The sequence below is a fragment of the Scomber scombrus genome, chromosome 5 (genome assembly GCF_963691925.1).
Source record: "Scomber scombrus chromosome 5, fScoSco1.1, whole genome shotgun sequence".
In the NCBI taxonomy this organism is placed as follows: domain Eukaryota; kingdom Metazoa; phylum Chordata; class Actinopteri; order Scombriformes; family Scombridae; genus Scomber; species Scomber scombrus.
Window position 1 is genome coordinate 17,102,601 of NC_084974.1, and position 18,213 is coordinate 17,120,813.

Genomic DNA, 18,213 nt, shown 5'->3' on the forward strand with positions numbered 1-18,213 from the left:
AGCATCTCTGATGGGAAATAAAGGACAGTGGTTGAGGGTGGAGAGAAAGTATGCCTTGTTATGGAAAGCACTTTCTCCCTGAAAACTAAAAGGTTGTAAAAGAGGAAAATGTCACATAGCTGATTTGTGCTTCATTCGCACAAATGCTTTCTTCCCTCTTCTGTTTGTTCATTTAACTGAATCAGTACAGTGTTCTTGATTCCAGTTCCGTTTTGTATGCTGCTTTATGGCTCACTAAAGAAAAATATATTTTTTATTTACACGCTTGTAAAGAGATCTTTAAAATGGTATACAGTTGTGTTGTGATGACTACACAGACTACATGAAAGACCAGTTATCGTAAGTGAGCTGTGTTCATTTAATGGAATCAGTCAGAGGCTATCAAACCTTTTCACGTCAATGACCCCTAAATGACACAAATTAGGCCAAGGACCCCCATCTATTGAGATTTTTGCTTTATGATGAATTAAAAAATAAATAAATACATACATTCTGATATTGTGTTACTAATGGATTGAATTATAATGAAAATAAATAAATAAAATGATTCCCCTTTTTTGCTGGAGACGCCACTTTGAGAAGCACTGCTATAAACTGGAATAAACAGTTTAGTTTTCTTAGAGTTTTGCAGTTTTTGCAAAATGTTATGTTTTGGATACATTTGTAATATATATCAATAAACGAAACCTTACACATTTCCATAATTTAATTTGTATTTCACTGTACCTGGCTGTTTGAGGAACACTTTCCAGTTCACTTCTCTCAGGTTAACTGCACTAGTTCAGAGCTAAACCCAGCAAAATCAATATTCAGGTATTTCAACAAAAACTAAATCATTTATTTTCACTTGCTTTGACTCATATTCACTTGTGCTCACCTGACGGTCATTTATTTAAGTGAGAAATGTCAGTGTGGTGTGACAACACTGTTGTCTACTGAGAGAAAATACTGTACGAGTATATTGCCTGTTATGGTAGATGGAATGTAACCAAAATAGTATGTATAACTTTGTTGAAGTTGTTGGTTTCTGATTATTTTGTTCAGAGGTGCTTGATATAACTTGATGAAATTACTGTAAACATATGAGGCCAAGGATGAGATGACAGAAAAGGAAATCTGCTGATGGTCTTGCGTGTTTCATGGTAATTATACTGAATAATGATTTTATTGATGTTGAAAGGCTACATGTAGCACTTATAATGCAGTTTTGATTGTTTTTTCAATAAAGTGTCCTGGAGTGTTTAATTTTAGCATAATTTACTTAGACTCACTTCACTCAGTAACACATTACTACTATTGCAAACAATTCATACAGATGGCAAATACTTTTCAGGTAATGCTTTGATAAAAGCCAGGATCATTTTATTTGGAGTGTGAACAGCATATATAGTTTGTAAGGTGTCACATAATCCACAGTACACTGTTTGTTATTTAACATACTACAAAACACACAACAGGGTCAAATACAGTAACCATCGGGCGCGTAGGTGGTCGAGTGGTTAAGAGCGCATGCCATGTATGCAGCGGACCCCGGTTCGAGTCCCGGCCGGCGGACCTTTCTGCATGTCACACCCCCCTCTCTCTCCCGTAATTTCCTGTCTCTCTACTTTCAAATAAAGGCGTCTATGCCAGAGAAAAAAAAAGAAAAAAAATACAGTAACCATCTGGAAGGCCACTTGAGGATAAAGATAGTTAATTACCATTACATTACCACAATACAATAGCCAAATAATTTAAATCTCAAATTGGGTGAAAAAGTTCTCACAAGCAGCTTTTATAGAAAAAATATCTACCCCTTATGAAACGAAATGGTTGGATGATGGATGGTTTTACACCATGTAGTTAACCAAATCAAAACAGGTTCATCCTCTGTGCAGTAGCCATTATACTGTATAACATCAGACTAAGCTGGTCAGCCTTCAGTTACATTCTTTACTTCCATAAGTAAATAAGTTATCAACTTAAGTCGTACTTATTTCAGCTGTGCTTTGGGCCAAATGCTAATGTTGGCATGCCTGTAGCTAGAATATTAGCATGCTATATTAGAATTAATCTCAACATATAGTTGGAAATTGGGTCATTACTATAGTGGTGAACTATTATGAACTGTTGTATAAGTGAAGTGTTGTATAAATAGACCTGCAGGTGGCGCTACATGAAAAGTCAGAGGATGGCCAATGTCTTTGGGACTCATCCTAAATGAGCTATGAAAGTGCAAATGTTCTTGAAATCCCTCCGGTATTGAGATATGTCACTCTGAACCAATGATCAATCACAAACTGACACATTATCATTGCCTTATTTAGAGCATTAGTATACTTAAAAATCTATGTTTTTCTGACTGGTTCATCCCAAATCCTTTAATGACCTTTGCCGTCTTTTGAACAGCTACGATGCAGAGCGCCACTGAGGAAACCAGTCATACAGTAACAAACCAGAAGTTAATACCATCACAATATGGTCATCACTGAAGTCACTTAAGGGTCCAGGTAAGATATTTATCATGACTCTGTCAGCAGATTTCGGGAGATGATCATCCTCATCACCTCATTTGTTCCTTTAGGGGAGACAAAATAGCAAAACAGAAAAATCATCCAAACTGTAAATGTTAAAAAGCCTTAACATGGTTCTCTTAAATGTAAGGAAATCAAACATAATGACATACAAAGTCCTGTTGTAAAAGCTCACCTTCTAGGATCTGATGTACTCGGATGTCACGGACAAACTGCTGCACTGCGTAGTCTTTGAGGTAACCGTACCCACCGTGCATCTGAAGAGCCTGGTTGCAAATCTGTTGAGGTATAATAAATAATAAAAATATTATTAATGTTACAGTAAAACCTGAAACAAGTACAACAATTTGACAGTTTTCTTTGCCGTGAAGATATAATCACTCTCATTAACACTCACTCAGTACTACTCACATTAAAGCACTCATCTGTGACAAAGAGCTTGGCCATGGCGCAGAGGGAAGCGGCATCAGACCGGTTCTCCTGAAGCGCCGTCGCAGCTTCACGCACCAAAAGGCGAGACGCAACCAACTTTGTGGCCATTTCTGCCAGTTTGAACTGAAGAAACTACACACACACACACACACGCACACACCACAGGCAGGGAGAGAGAAGGAAAGACAACTTCAAGATAGTTTTTCGTAACTGGGTTAGTGCATTAATACAATTTTTCAAAGATATAAAATATTGAGCTACTTACCTGGTTGTTAGAGAGCGTCTCTCCAAACTGTTTGCGTACCAACAAGTGATCCCTCGCCAGCTGTACACAGGCGTGTGCCGCCCCAAGAGAACAGGAAGCTGTCCGGAGAAAATGTATATGAACACAAATTAATATATGTAATATAATTATTCATTCAATTCTATACTTTTCCAGGAAATGTATATTTGCACTTCAAGATTTTCCATCATCAGAGTAATTCCAATAATTTTCTACAGCTTATGGAATAATATAGAAGGGTGACTAATTAGATAGTGTTTTTTCCTCCTCACCAATATTAATCCTGCCTCCATTCAGGCCTTTCATGGCGATGGTGAAGCCTTGTCCTTCCTCACCAAGCTGGTTGGTCACTGGCACGGCACAGTCCTCAAATATCACCGCCCTGGTCGGCTGAGAGTTCCAACCCACCTGAAGAGCAGATTGAGTAAGAGCTGTGTGACTTAATTGTGCCATCTAGTGGTTTCCTGTAGACATTAACTACAAAACAACATAATTAGATCAAGACATGTTTTCAACCACTAATGAACTCTACCTTCTTCTCTTTCTTGCCAAAACTGAGGCCTGGGGTTCCCTTCTCCACCACCACACAGGAGATGCCTTTGGCTCCTTTGCCTCCTGTTCGGCACATCACAATATATACATCTGTGTCTCCTCCTCCACTGATGAAGGCCTGAAAGTCATAAAGAGATGAAAAAGTGTTTCTGGCTCACTGTGTGTGTATATATATATATATATATATATATATATATATATATATATTGTAGGCTTCAAGCCACACGTGAGCATCAACAGGTTTGAAATTACCTTAGAACCATTCAAGATGTAGTGGTCATTTTTCCGCTGTGCAGTTGTCATAAGTGAAGCAGCATCACTACCGCTGCCTAGAGTCAAAGATTACATTTTCAGGTTAGTGTGTTGTCAATCTTTACGAACTAGGCAACAACCTTTGAATACTGTTATTTCAGTGATATAATATCATTACTGGTGGTACATTTTGGAGTGTATGTTTCCTTTAAGTTTGAAAATGACTGACCTGGTTCAGTGAGACAGTAAGAAGCAAACTTTTCCATTGAACAGAGGTCAGGGCAAAACTTCTCCCTCTGCTCAGTATTACCAAAGGTGTCGATCATCCAGGCACACATGCTGAAAAATAAAGAGCACAGAAAATATGCCTGAAACCATCATACTTTTTTTTACAATTTATTTACCTTTGCTTACGTTTCACCTTTCAGTATTTTTTGTTCACACAATGCTTGTATTTATTGTTTCAGATGTAACTACATGTGTTCTGGACACTGTTCTTCACAAAACTAACAATCTGGCAAATTTTCTATGATTTTTTTTTTTTTCAACAATAGCTTCAACAACCAGCCTGAAGTAAACTTTTACCTTTAAATTCGCTCTTTAAAAAAAAAGCCTTAAGCTGCAGACGAGTGTCATTATAGTGACATAAGGGGCTCATACTTGTGGATACTGATGTAAGCTGTTGTGCTGACGCATCCTGTTGACAAGGCCTCAAAGATGACTGATGTGTCCAGCCGAGAAAGACCTGATCCTCCAACATCTGGCTGAACATAGATACCACCAAAGCCCAACTGGGCTGCCTTCCGCATTGTCTCAACAGGAAACATTTCCTAAAAGAATAACATCCAACAAGAGCATACAAAAAATGATCCTAAAAATGGTTCAGTTTTAAGATGTGTGCTTCTATCTATCTATCTATCTATCTATCTATCTATCTATCTATCTATCTATCTATCTATCTATCTATCTATCTATCTATCTATCTATCTATCTATCTATCTAAACTGGGTCTTCTGTAGATGCTCCTATGCAAACTGCATTCACAGTGTTACCCTCTGGCCAAAGATTATGAATCCTAAGTCTGCTGTGTTGACATTTTCACAAAATTAATTAAAGGGAGAAGTTTACTATTGTTTTGAATCTATCTTTAAAAAACATCCAGGTGCCCAAATGAACACTGAAATAGGTTTTCCATACCATAATCATTCTCCCTATACATACTGGACAAGATCCCTTTATAATGCATTTACAATGTAATAGATGGGGGGACAAATCCCACAGTCGTCCTCCTGTGTAAAAATGTATTAAAAAGTTTATCTAAAGCTAATATGAAGCTTCAAATATCTTTAAATGTTACAGTCTTTTTAGTGCCAAAGTCCCTCTTTTTGTTACTATACTTCCACCACAGCTGAACAGGGAAACACAAAGAGGGAATTTGATGCTAAAAAGACTGTAAATGTGGCAGATATCCACTTCATATGACTCACCAAGACTGTTGAAGCCTCACATAAGCTTCAGATTAACATTTGCATGCATGAAAAAACATTTGAAGGGGATCTTTTAACAGCCAGTATGAACAGGAGGAGTGATTACAGCGAGGAAAACCTCTTTCAGTGTTCATGTGACCTGACTGCCTAGGCCCAACATACCTTCTGGTCCCACTCCGCCATGTATGGAGCCATTTCATTGGTTGCGAAGTCAAAGGCCACTTTCTGAAACTCCCTCTGTTCATCTGTTAGTCCATGAGCAGCTGTCAACAAGGTGGTGTAGCATTAGAAAACATACAGTACATACAGGATAAATGAAATGCAATCATGCAGGGTGCTCAGAAACTTTATTTCCAGTATGTAAAGATAAAGAAATCCAACTGCACTTGTCACATTGCTTTTTTATATATTTGGATTTCAGTAGCCTTTACATTTACAGATGCTTGAAAGATACTGTTCTTATTCTTATTGTTATTATTCAGCAATTGACCAGGAAAGCAAATGACCCATCTCAGATTTTGCTAAGTGTCCTTCATACATCTTGTACCACCTGCCTGAGAGGAGAGAGGGGCGGTGATAAGGAGGGGTGTGTAGCCCTCTCTGCTTCATGACTGGACGACCAAAACTACCCAATGACAGTTAGGTAATACTAATATTAAAGCACTAAATTAACTAGTTATTGTCTGAGCTTAGTCAACGTGTCCTATAAATGGCAAAAGGACAGTGAGTTTGTGTGTTTGAAAGCTGTAGAGGTTATGATAAAACCGGTGTGCTAGGTTACAGTAAAGTTATGGACGCCGGTGCGGTGCCATGCAAGGTTTTCTTTTTATAACAAACAACTGTGGCTGACATTGCTCTTTTTTTTCGGGACTTACGGTCGACACATGAAGCTATCCCTCTTCTCTGCGAGCTCCTGTTAAATATTACACGGTGGCTCCTGCAGATGCTGTGGCCAAATCTGGCGAGTCTCGTTAGAGGTCCGACCGCCGCCATTGTTTACCTCCACAGTGTGCCCAATGTTCTTTTTTTCCTAGGACGGCGAAGTAAAGACCCGCCCTACTCTGCTTCTGATTGACTAGTATTTGTTGCCGGCGTTCGGTTTGAGGCATAGGATTGGTTAGATGTAGAAGAATGACGTTAGGGTAAGCCAATCAGATGCAGGATAGGGCGGGTTATGACTTCACCACCCTAGGATAGAAAATAGCGCCCACAGAGTTAAGTTATATCAGACAGGGCGGTGCTGCCGGGAAATGTAGTTTTATTGTACTGTAGAGATGGGAGTGTATGTTCAGTCAGCTGATGTCATACTTTAAATGCATGTTGATGTTCACCCATGCAGGATTATTATTATTATATCTATTTAAGAAACAGCCCTTAACGTCGTTACAACACAAACGGAAGCAGCTGGTACACAAATTAAACACATGGTTAAAAATGTGTTTACGTCACGTGTCGGGGATTTTTCCGCGGGTTTTGATGGCTGCATGTTTACCTGACACACTACTGACCTAAAGGTACGATTATCAGTGTTATCAGAGGTCATCTACAGACCACGGCTGCATTATAATCTACGTTACTGCCAAAAATCTGTGATGTTTGTTTACATGTGTTGTTCAGGTTTGTGTGAAGCTGTCAAAGTCCTTTTTAATCTCTGCCATCATGTCCCACTAATGTTGCAGATTAAGAATTAGCATGTGACCTTCATGAGCTCAATTTTAAGTGGCGAATGGGGTGTTGCAAGTGTTTAAACCCAGGAGATAAAACCAGAGTCAATGTTAGGGCATGTGTTTCTATTTTTAACGTGGAAAACCACTGCAGTAAGCATAAATTCCTCTTAATGTTATCACCCTGGGATGCATTTACCTGCCAGTTTAATTTATGCACCAGGCTGCAGTTTGTTATGCCATATACAGCTTCCAAAACAGCTATACAGTGTTATTAACACCCCTTTATAGCTGTGATACTTCATGAAGCTACTGAATGTACACAATCTCACATTTATTTTACTGCAAAACCTACCATACTGATAATCTGTGTTGTGTGTGAAGTGTTGTACATCATCTATGGATTAGGAGTGGGCGATATTGATAAAATAATTACATTTTGTAATGTAACAGTAAAAAAGTATAGATGTAAATGTAATTTAACATATACAAAACTGTGTTTTATGCAGGCACTTCAGATGTTTAGATTCATATCCATAATGCAGTACCATCAAGGAGGCATATTATTTGGTCCCAAATTTATTCTGCAGCATGACAATAACACCAAACATACATACAGAGTTATTAAGAACTATTTTCAGCAACAAGAAGAACAAAGAGTCCTGCAACAGATGGTACGGCCCCCAAAGAGCCCTGACATCATGGAGTCAAGTGTGGTATTACATGAAGAGACAGGAGCCTAAAATTGATTAATCTCTAAATAAATTCTGCAAGATGCTTGAAATACCTTGAAAAAGTGCACACCTGTACTGAGGAGAACTGGAGTTGTTATAAAGCCAAACTCTGGTCACACAAAATGTTGATTACATTTAAGTTTATTTTGTTTACTGAACTTTATATGAAGTTAATTAATACATGAAAAACTATTCATGCTGTTTTTTTGTTGTTTTTTTAAAGCATCCTCGCTTTACAGCACAATACCTGTATATCATGATTTTGTAAATTTTCAGGGAACTCAATGAGTTTGTCAAATCTTTCCCAGACATGTTTTTAAGACAAATAAACCACTTATATTATGCATTATATTTGAAACATGTCCCTTTACAGTCTGTGAGAGATGTCTCCGAAGAAAAGGGCCAGAGGGAGCAAAAGTACAGAACATTCAGGTAAGTAAATTAAATCACAGTAAAACTTCTTGTTTGATGATGTTTTTTAATGATGAGTTGTTGCCTTGACACACACAGCCAAAGATGACGAGGGTGAAACAGTCTCTTCTGTGAAGGAGACAGTTGGCAGGAAGAGGAAAGCTGCAGCTTCTGTTGAGGCTGGAAAAAAGGAAAGCACAGAATCATCGAGTCCCCCGCAGTACTGTCACTGGCTGATGAAGTCTGAGCCTGAGAGCCGCTTTGAGAACGGCATCGATATGAAGGTAAAGAGCAGTGACAGTCCCATCAAGACAGTCTGTTGTTAGAAAAAAAGGATCAACTGCACACCTCTGATGCATCTGGTTAATTTTGCAGTTTGGGATCGAGGATCTGAAGGGTTTGCCTAATCAGACAGGCTGCTGGGACGGTGTCCGCAATTATCAGGTAGAGACACAGAGCTGCCTGCTGTTATCACAATACCCTGAAAATGCTTTTTTCATCTTATTCTCACCAGCATTGTCCAAACTGTCTATCTGTAACCACAAGAAGAGCTTGAATACAATTGTTCATTTTATTTCGTTTTCTCTTTGCGGGAAATTTCTTCCAAAAACTGTCTATCATCTGCAGGCGCGCAACTTTATGAGGCAGATGAAAGAAGGGCAGCTGGCTTTCTTTTATCACAGCAACTGTAAGGAACCGGGGATAGCAGGGATCATGACAGTGAGTCAGTTTCTTTTCCTGCTGAGAATATTCAGGTGCTTAAAAATGTTACTCAGCTGTAGCTCCTTCTTTTAGATCGTGAAGGAAGCATATGTGGACCATACTCAGTTTGACAAGAAAGACGTCCATTATGATGCGAAAAGCAAACCAGACAACCCCAAGTGGAGCATGGTGAAATAAATCAGGAATAACCACTAATGCAAACACATGAATACATATATATTGAGTGCAATTTCTGATAATAATTAAGGATGAATTTAATTTTGTTTCTTTCTCTGTCAGGTTGATGTCCAGTATCAAAGGATGATGAATCGTTATATTTCTCTGTCTGAGCTGAAAAAGTACCACCTGCAGCATCGTGCCAAAGGAGGGCCTTTAAAGGACATGGCACTTTTTACAAGAGCCCGGCTGTCCGTGCAACCTCTCACCAGCGGTAAGTAATAACTACGCTGTGCAATTCTGTTTTATTATCTAATGTTTGGCTCATTGTGAACACTCATTCGGGTTTCTTTTTTCTTTGCAGTGGAGTTTGATTTTGTCCTGAGTTTGGAGGACCAAGAGGCACTGTGAAGATTTGGACCACATGATGCTTTGTGATGGGGTGAAATAATGAAGCAACAATTAAGCGCATCAAACCATCACCCCAGTGATTATGGAAAATGCAATGAGTTGAAATAACTGTTTCTTTGTACTACTCTAGTTCATAAATATTATTAAAAGTATTTGTCAAATCATGACTCAGATCCACTTTCTACCTACAGTACATCTCCAAACGACGGTCATCTTGCTTTTGCAGGCCGTCAGCCACTGTGTATGGAGACAGTTAATGACTATCAACAGATAACTCTACTAAAGGTTTCACATTCTTTTTTGCATCATGGACCATTTTTCTACTGACAGTTTTGTTGCAGACCAGCTACATATTCTCTGTATTACATTGTGGTTACTCACTCCTTAACAGCTCAGTGACACATGTAGTATCCTCACACAAGTATGTATATGCAGTATATAAACATTTAATAAACAGTTGTTAAACAATATAGTCAAAGCAGATTGAAGAACATTTTCAGTGTTTTAAGGATTTGTCAATTATTGTTCATCACTACATTATAGTAGTGATGAAGTAGGACTTAAAGTGAAGTGTTACCCCTCAGTTAAATAAGAATATTGTTGATGGTGTGAGGAATGTGCAAAGTAAGTCCAAGGTAATTACTGCAAAAAATCTCATAGTTATATAATATTGATATAAACTTTTTTGCCAAATCCTATGATTTCCTCGCAGCCTGCTAGCAGTTCCAAGGCACAGTGCAGTACACAGCCAGCAGGTTGGGATCCTCTGGTTTATACTATTAACTGTGTCATCTGTTAAATCCAAATGATCTTTACATGACCTGACTAAGTTGATTTAAAATGTAGTATTCGTTCAAAATGTCATTAAAGTTTATATCCAGTCAGTTCTCAAAGCTGTAATGTGGCATCGAACAGTGATTTTACTTAGGCTTTCCTTGCTGCTGTTTGTAAGTGCAGTTTGACTTGAGTGGCTGCATGCTGTCATTTTCAACTCTGCAGCCTGTAACATTACATCCATTGCAAGCTCAGGTGTGTCTCAGGATTAAACAAATTCAAGAACCAACTGTTTGGCCTCTTAAACTCTCCAGACACTTCAATGCTGTCACATGGTGTTACACAACTCTGACTGACAACACAAATCACCAATGTATGTAACACGTCCTTTTTTCATGTCATTTTTTATGTTATCCACCCAGTCAATTTCAGGTTTATCATGTCAACACATTCACTCAATTCTGCAAAACAACAAAGTCTGAGTTTTTCCATTTGGCATCAATTTATTTGACTTTCGGGGACAAGGAATACTTGATAAGCATATTGCAAAAGATAGATAGTTCTACTGTAACTTTTCTCTGGTTAAAAGACTAAAATCATGTTAGAGGCAGGAGGATTTAATTTGCTTGATACACATAGGCACAACTTTCAAGTCTCTAAAAGAGAAGATACAGAGGACTTCATACTATTAGACCTTATTAATACAAACACTTTGACATCCTTTCCTAACACCACTGGAATGCTGAGGTAAAGCGTATGATCACGAAAGGTCATTTTGTGGCACTGTGTACTGTATAATCGATGTACACAAACTAGAACAGGATAACTGGTTTTAGCTGGTCTTATTTACAGATCTCAACAAAATGTGTGGGATAATACTTGAGCCCTCTCACACACACACACAAAAAAAGATTAAATTCCAGTTCCCACGTCCACTATCATTTGTGCAAACGCACACAAACAAAGAGAAAACTGTGTTGAACAAGATATAGCAGTGCAAAGTTACTTCAGATTTCTTGACTTTACAACAATGTTAGGAATGCGTTCATTAAACGTGGAATGTCGGAGATACATTTAGCTGGAAATACATGACAGTTTAGTTGCATTAATTAAGAGATTAGAAACCAATTTACCCCAAAAGCGTTAGAATGACATACAGAAGGGTGATCGCTTAAAAATTTAATGCAGAGGATTTTACACAGTCAATACTGCAACTGGTGATTAGTTTGATTCCCAAGACGAAGAGAAAAAAAATGCATTAATGAGGAAGGATAAGACCAGCAGGTTGAAGCCACTTTAAATGCCTCATGCAAACTGTTCTTTTTCATTGTTCACATACTGTTTACTGTAAGTCGGTTTCCCTTCTTCCTCCCTTTACCAGCAGCGGCTACAACGAAAACAGCTGCACCACCAGATGTTGTACAGTAGACAGGTACCTCCACCACTCCGACGCAGACGCTGATGAGTCTTGTGAGAGGAGACTGGAGGGCGGCGGCTCTACCCACTTTCCTCCTTTGCAATCTTTTCCATTGCGCTCTCTGAGGCGGCCGAGCCCTCGTACCTCTGAGAGGCGATGGCTGCCTGGTGAGACATGCTCTTCCTCACCACGTCCCCTTTTCTCCACAGTGTGATCTCCTAAAAAAGAAGAAGGGGAGGGGAGAAGAAGTGTTTGAAGGTTTTCAGACTTGGGTCCATGGGTGGTCCATGGGTGGTCCATGGGTGCTCTTAATGCCTGGATATGTGAAAGGTAAGAACAGTAATCTTGGCTTCAGTTTATTATCTGACAGGCTCAGAAAATAGTGTCTGATCCAACTCACTTTCTCCACCAGCTCTTACCTACTGGTAGATTCAAGGTTCCCAAAGCAATATGTTGCCATTGTCAGTAGGTGTGTATTAGTATATGTGTACAGGCAAACTGTGCATGTGTATGGAAGCTATGTGCTGACATTGACTATGCTGACATTTTTCTTTTCACTCCAGAGTATGTATGATTTTATCTTCTGTTGAACTACAGGACACAGTCCAGGACAAATTTCCCTGCAGGGACATTAATATATATCTTATCTTAATAGAATCACATTAGTAACATTTGTGTATCTGCTTGTCATCATGCAAACCATCATCATGCAAAACATCTGCGAGTGGAGTAGACTGCACACAAGAAATGATGTGATGTTTCTTATTTTGAATCACAACCATGACAAACTGTCGCGGTACTACAACTGATTAAGGCCAATAAAACTCCGTCACAGCAGCCATTTTTGTGGAACAGCACAGCTAAAACTAATCATGACATTAATGATGGCTCAGGGCCATCAAGTGTCCCTGTAAACCATGACAGTGAGCCAGCATGCACAGCACCAGCAACCTGACTCTCCTACATGGAAAACAGCCACCATTAGTTACACCTGTGCTTTTCCTGCTATGACACCTGTGACTATTTGCCATCGTATATTGTATGTAGGGCAGGTATTTATTAACAGCTATTTACATTTTTGATGAATCTGTTGACTTTTTTTTTTTTGATAAACTGATTTATTGTTTAATCTACAGAATATCAGACAATAGTAAAACAACACTTGTCCCCAGAGCCCCAAAACACTAGTTCAAACAAACCAAAAGATACTCAATTTAAAAAGTTACAAACCACAGAAAAGCAGCACATTTAAGAAGCAGGAAGCAACACATGTTTGGCCTTTTTGCTTAACAAATGACTTCAACAATTAATGGATTCTTAAAATTATTATAGATTACATTTCTGCAGATCAATAAATTGACTAATTATTACAGAATGAATACTGTTTTTGCAAAAAGGATACAAAAAAATAAATGTCAATAAAAAAATGTTTACTAACAGGAATAATACAGGATCAGAGCTGACAAATGTCAAATAAAATGGGATTTAACTCAAAATGCCATGGCCAAATAACCTTCACAAAGAGAAAGCTAAGTGTGTTTTCAAATATTTAAAGCTTTTCTTTTTGATTTACAAGATCTTCCTGTGGCTGCCTCAGCCCACCCTCATTCATTTCAATGCTTTGCAGCTCATAGTACACACACAAAGTTGCTTAGACACAGCTAATATTTGTTAAATGATGGTACGGGTACATATTTCATGTTTCTCTTTCTATCTAATGTTTATTCCACACTTAGGAAACCTTGAAGAAACCTAGCCAGTGGTATTATACAAGGCCAAGTAATCAGGCTTCTACTGTAAAATGTTACTGTGTTAATGGTGATAGTAAAATCAGATATTTACATGGATCATCCTTAATTAGATTACTACCAGTAATAGGAAAATATTTAGATTCTTATGGTAAATGACTGAGCTCCAAAAGTGACCAATCTGACATATTGCTTTGAGTACTGTCTTTTATGTGTAGCTCACCTGCTGTTTGAAGTAGCGTCTCTCCTCCTCATCAATCAGCACCAGGTTCAGGTAGTAGCGCACAGAGAACTTCTTGTTGATGTCCCGCATGGTGGGAGTCAGATCATAGCCAGCCAGAAATAACCGGATGGGAATGGACTCTCCTAAAATATTAAATACATTGTAACAGGTTAGATGTCATCTATATTGACGGAATGTGGCGATGCTTGGCACTGTTAAACTGTGGGAAATTATAGATAAATATAAAGTGGGTTTTTTTTTTACCCCTGACTGGTGCTCCATCCATTATCTCATACTTGGCAATAGTGTCGTTTTCATGGTATACACTGGGGCCAGTGCCTGTTGTCTCACGTTTGATGATGTCAATCTCCATGTGTTTTATCTTAATCCTCACCAGCAGAAAATAGATTTTTCCCACAATAACATCTTTCAGATGGTACCTGTCAGAAGACAAAGTAACATTATTTTAGGTATGTAAATATGGGTAGGTTTATTCATTTATTTTTTCTTTGTTTATCTTCCCCATATCTATATATTTTACAGTTATTTTGTATATATTAATATAGAGATTTCTTTCATTTAGTTAATTTATACTGCAAAAAATAATAAAAATAATAAATCAGAAGATAAATGAAGACACAAATGAGAAACAACTTAAAATAAAGGCTTTAAATAACAAGTAGTTGAGAAACCCAGCACAATTTTCCCCCCTCAGAATAGAATTTATATGTCATGATTCTTTCAGTGTGTCAATGCTTTAGACAGCATGGAATAACGGCATAATTGATAATGTCCTCAAAGTAGAATTACTATACTACACAAGTACACTAACAGTAGTATTTTCAAGGGGCGCTGTAATTATATTAATTATTTTCTTCACTGGATTTGGTACTTTATTCCTGTACCTGAATGTATTCATTTTTTTAATCCTGTATTTTCGGAAAAGTGTATTATAAATATTCATTAGTTCACTTTAACAAATGGGGAAAACAAAGATAATAATGTTTTCTTACTTGGATTAGTTATACTCAAACTCAAAATTCAAAATAAGTCTTCCCCTAAGGGACTGTTTGAACATTTTGGTGGAAGACGAGGTTCAGAAAAGGGTTTGGGTTGGCAGCGTTATGTATTTTCCTTTTTACTTAAGGGAGGGTACGTAGTCTATGATTTTTGGAAAGTGGGGGAGGGTTTTTCTTTCTACAGAGATTGGAGCTGTTTAAGTATTTATTACTTGTGAGTTCACTTTGTGTCCTTTCACTCAGAATCATATTCATGTGTCATGAACGGGGTAAATATTAATAATAATGTCTTCTTACTTGGATTTGTTGTATTCAAACTCAATGTGGAGACAATCCTCAATTCCAACTTCCATTTTAATGGACGAGTTGAGTTCGGGGTAAGTGCTCAACGTGTGGACGACGATGTCCATCTCTTTAGTGATGTCATTTAGTCTTCTGATCACCGAAGCGCGTAGAAAGTATCTGGAAATGTAACAAACAGAGACTGAAACAGCATTTTAAAGCAGTAATGTTCACATGTAGCTGGTGTAACATTTACAACACAAAACATTGAGTGCAACCACATTTCAGGCATGTTAAAAAGTGACAAGTGTCCAAGCTTACCTTAGCTTAACATTCTGGCCTGTGTAGGACTCGTAAGGTTTTTCCACATGAGTGAATTCGAAGTCAAAGGTCTGCGACTGAGTTATTTCACCAGGTCTGGCGAGGTCTTTAACCAGGGAAACAAACTCATGGTGGTTTCCTCTGTCGTAATACAACTCTAGAAAGGAAAGATAATATTAGCAGAAGCAAAATAAGAGACATTCATTTTTAGATTTTGCATAATGATTACTCAGTTTATGTAAATAAGTAAACATTTTGTAACATGTAGCCTGAATCAGTTACGATCAATTTTTTGGCAGATATACAGAAATGTATTTTCAGTAAAACTGGGCCTTCTTTACATTTTATTGTGAATCTCTTCATGGGTATATTTCAACAACACTGTGCAAGATGCCCTGAGTCTTCCCCTAAGGGACTTTGTTAAAATTGTTTGGTGGAAGAGCGTATGGTCAGAAAAGTGGAAGACTTGTGTCATTTTTTTTATTTTTGCTGAAGGGAGGAAAGTCTTTTTTTGGGAGAGTGGTGGAGAGCTTTTAGAGGTTGAACTGTCTTTCTCCAGAGAGCATATTTTTTGTCATCTTTCGTCTTCCTTCTTCACATGATATTGCATCTTAACAGGAAGCAGAAGTAAAGTAAAATGTGTCTAAGAATCCTGTCATCTAAAGTGACAGTGACAGCTCTAGGTTCAAAACTAAAGACTGGCTGGCATATATAAGAAAAAGGACAAAGTTTATGTTCACCATTATTAAAGTGATTGCTAATTCCACTTCTAGTGTAGAAATGATTAAAAGCAATTCAATAGTGTTACAGTATATTACTTTGAGATATTGTAGAGAGTGCTGCAACTGTTCTTTTAGTCACATGGAGAGCACCTCTCATGTATTCACATTACAAGCATCCAAATTTTCTAAAAATAGAGTAAAAAAAACCCAACACCACAGGTTTAACAACACTAACTGCTGTCTGATGGTTTTTTCCAGAGTATTCAAAACCTCTTCTAACCATATGGATGAAAACGTTTTCTTAATACAAATGTAGGTGGTAGACAGAAATATATTATCAGCTGTATTCAGATGTTTTTTTCTCAGTATATAATATGTCCATACTAATTAACTAAGTTATATTTTGCTTGTGTTTTACAAAAAGAGCAGGGACATATTTTTATTGTGCAAAACATTTAATATAGTTTAATCCAGATAGCTGGGAGAGTCATGAGACAGTCAGGTGCATAGTTTTAGGGAAACCTGATGCCAAGCCTTGTGATATGAATGTAATGGTACAAGAGAGGCACATACTGGGGCTAAAGAGGGCCTTGCTTTTTTTTTTTTTAAAAAGAAGTGAAACATCATGTTCAGCCCCCTTCCTCCTTATCTGTATAATTTTCGGGCAGTCCCAAATAAAAAATGGCTTGTTCATAAAGTGCAGAATGTAATTGCTACTATCAAGAGACACTGTGCTGTAGAAATGTATGAGGTCATGTTGCATTTGGTGCATTTTTTTTCTACCCACCTATTTGTCCAACAAATTCAATTTTGATCCCTTGGTGCTCCAGCCTCTTCCCGGGGTTCTTCAGTGTGACATTCACCTTTCCACTGACAGTCTCACCATCATAGAAAAGAAAGTATTTGTCTTTCTTTCCATCTTCAGTCTTGTGTTCAGCCTTCTTCCTCGTTTCGGCATCATTCAGTACTACATCAATTTCTGCAGTTTGTCCAAAACTAAAGAAACTCATGGTAACGTTACTGACTTCTGAGCAAACTAATCCAAGAAAGAAAGAAAAAAAGGAGAGAAACCCCTGCTGATTTTTTTAAAGTAGAAAACACACAATAAGGCCTGAAAGGTGTAGCTCACAACACGCTATTATACAATAAAAGTCAGAGATATTTGACCAACATTAGCTACATGTCCACGCTCATTTCCAGCGATACGGTTGCACAACGAAAACGCTCAATAATAATAATAAGAAGAAGAAGTCCATGAAAAAATTAGCCGCTTGCTTTTTTCGTCGTGTTCACCTCAATGTGTCCAACAAACAGCCTGCCTCACAAAGGACACACTCCCCGCTGCGTGAATGGAGATATTTTACATGTTTGTTTATCGACAAGAGAAGACCGTCAATGTTGTCAAAAGATCAGGAAGTACGTCACATGCGTAGCTTCATCTACTTCCGGGTCCATTAAAAAAAATAGCAGGATGCTTTTTTTTTTCTTGTCCAAGCATATAATATATATATATAATAAATATTGTCTAATACTTTGTTCTGAGTTCATTTGTAAGACCATTGAGTACAGCACGCAAGTACAACTTTTACATACTAGTACTTCAATGTGTTTCCCCTTTTCTTCTGCTCTATTTTATATACTTTAATAGATTTAAGTGACAGCTGTAGTTTTGTTTTGCAGGTTTTACATACAAAAATAATCAACCTACTGTCTAACATATCATATATTTTGAAACCCATAAAAGAAGATCCTGTAAGTCAATATAATGAGAAACTTTCTCAAAGTAATGACTCAGTAACTCAAAAATAATGACTTAATCTCTCAAAATAATGACTTAGTATCTCACAATAATGAGAATCTATCTCAAAATAATAACATAAGATAGATTTTCTTTGTCATTCAAATTATACATTATAGACTAATTATCTCAAAATAATGACTTACTATCTCTCAATAATGACTTATCTCAAAATAAAGAGAAACTATCTCAAAATGATGACTTATTATCTCATAATAATGACTTAGTATCTCAATATAATGACTTAGTATCTCATAATAATGACTTAGTATCTCAATATAACAACTTAGT

The 18,213-nt window shown here is 37.5% G+C and overlaps 3 protein-coding genes across 3 annotated transcripts; 1 reads left to right on the forward strand and 2 right to left on the reverse strand.

Annotated features, from left to right (window-relative positions):
• Positions 1–1,070: 1,070 nt before the first annotated feature.
• Positions 1,071–6,512, reverse strand: acad8 (acyl-CoA dehydrogenase family, member 8). Its single transcript, XM_062419193.1, has 11 exons — positions 6,395–6,512; positions 5,682–5,782; positions 4,693–4,862; positions 4,262–4,371; positions 4,033–4,109; positions 3,761–3,898; positions 3,501–3,636; positions 3,211–3,308; positions 2,925–3,077; positions 2,689–2,791; positions 1,071–2,557 (listed from the first exon to the last, which is right to left on the reverse strand). Exons 1-11 carry the CDS (start codon positions 6,510–6,512, stop codon positions 2,502–2,504), a joined length of 1,260 nt encoding a protein of 419 aa, XP_062275177.1. The 3' UTR covers positions 1,071–2,501.
• Positions 6,513–6,946: 434 nt separating this feature from the next.
• thyn1 (thymocyte nuclear protein 1) lies at positions 6,947–9,803 on the forward strand. The gene is made up of 8 exons (XM_062419458.1): positions 6,947–7,033; positions 8,291–8,349; positions 8,428–8,612; positions 8,704–8,772; positions 8,956–9,048; positions 9,124–9,219; positions 9,331–9,481; positions 9,572–9,803. Exons 2-8 carry the CDS (start codon positions 8,301–8,303, stop codon positions 9,616–9,618), a joined length of 690 nt encoding a protein of 229 aa, XP_062275442.1. The 5' UTR covers positions 6,947–7,033; positions 8,291–8,300; the 3' UTR covers positions 9,619–9,803.
• A 1,012-nt stretch (positions 9,804–10,815) lies between these two features.
• Positions 10,816–17,519, reverse strand: vps26b (VPS26, retromer complex component B). Its single transcript, XM_062419519.1, has 6 exons — positions 16,912–17,519; positions 15,403–15,559; positions 15,097–15,261; positions 14,045–14,220; positions 13,781–13,923; positions 10,816–12,027 (listed from the first exon to the last, which is right to left on the reverse strand). Exons 1-6 carry the CDS (start codon positions 17,132–17,134, stop codon positions 11,890–11,892), a joined length of 1,002 nt encoding a protein of 333 aa, XP_062275503.1. The 5' UTR covers positions 17,135–17,519; the 3' UTR covers positions 10,816–11,889.
• Positions 17,520–18,213: the final 694 nt, after the last annotated feature.

Bases quoted from the DNA above. Each gene is read 5' to 3' on its own strand.
- acad8 (XM_062419193.1), bottom strand. From the start codon at position 6,512: ATGGCGGCGGTCGGACCTCTAACGAGACTCGCCAGATTTGGCCACAGC. The intron at 4,372-4,692 runs GTATGAGCCCCT...TTTATTTTTCAG, and splicing joins GCTTACATCAGTATCCACAA to CATGTGTGCCTGGATGATCG. The intron at 4,110-4,261 runs GTCAGTCATTTT...CTTTGACTCTAG, and splicing joins TTACTGTCTCACTGAACCAG to GCAGCGGTAGTGATGCTGCT.
- thyn1 (XM_062419458.1), top strand. From the start codon at position 8,301: ATGTCTCCGAAGAAAAGGGCCAGAGGGAGCAAAAGTACAGAACATTCA. The intron at 8,773-8,955 runs GTAGAGACACAG...TATCATCTGCAG, and splicing joins ACGGTGTCCGCAATTATCAG to GCGCGCAACTTTATGAGGCA. The intron at 9,049-9,123 runs GTGAGTCAGTTT...TCCTTCTTTTAG, and splicing joins GGATAGCAGGGATCATGACA to ATCGTGAAGGAAGCATATGT.
- vps26b (XM_062419519.1), bottom strand. From the start codon at position 17,134: ATGAGTTTCTTTAGTTTTGGACAAACTGCAGAAATTGATGTAGTACTG. The intron at 15,560-16,911 runs GTGGGTAGAAAA...TTTCCTTTCTAG, and splicing joins TGAATTTGTTGGACAAATAG to AGTTGTATTACGACAGAGGA. The intron at 13,924-14,044 runs GTAAAAAAAAAA...TTAATATTTTAG, and splicing joins GGATGGAGCACCAGTCAGGG to GAGAGTCCATTCCCATCCGG.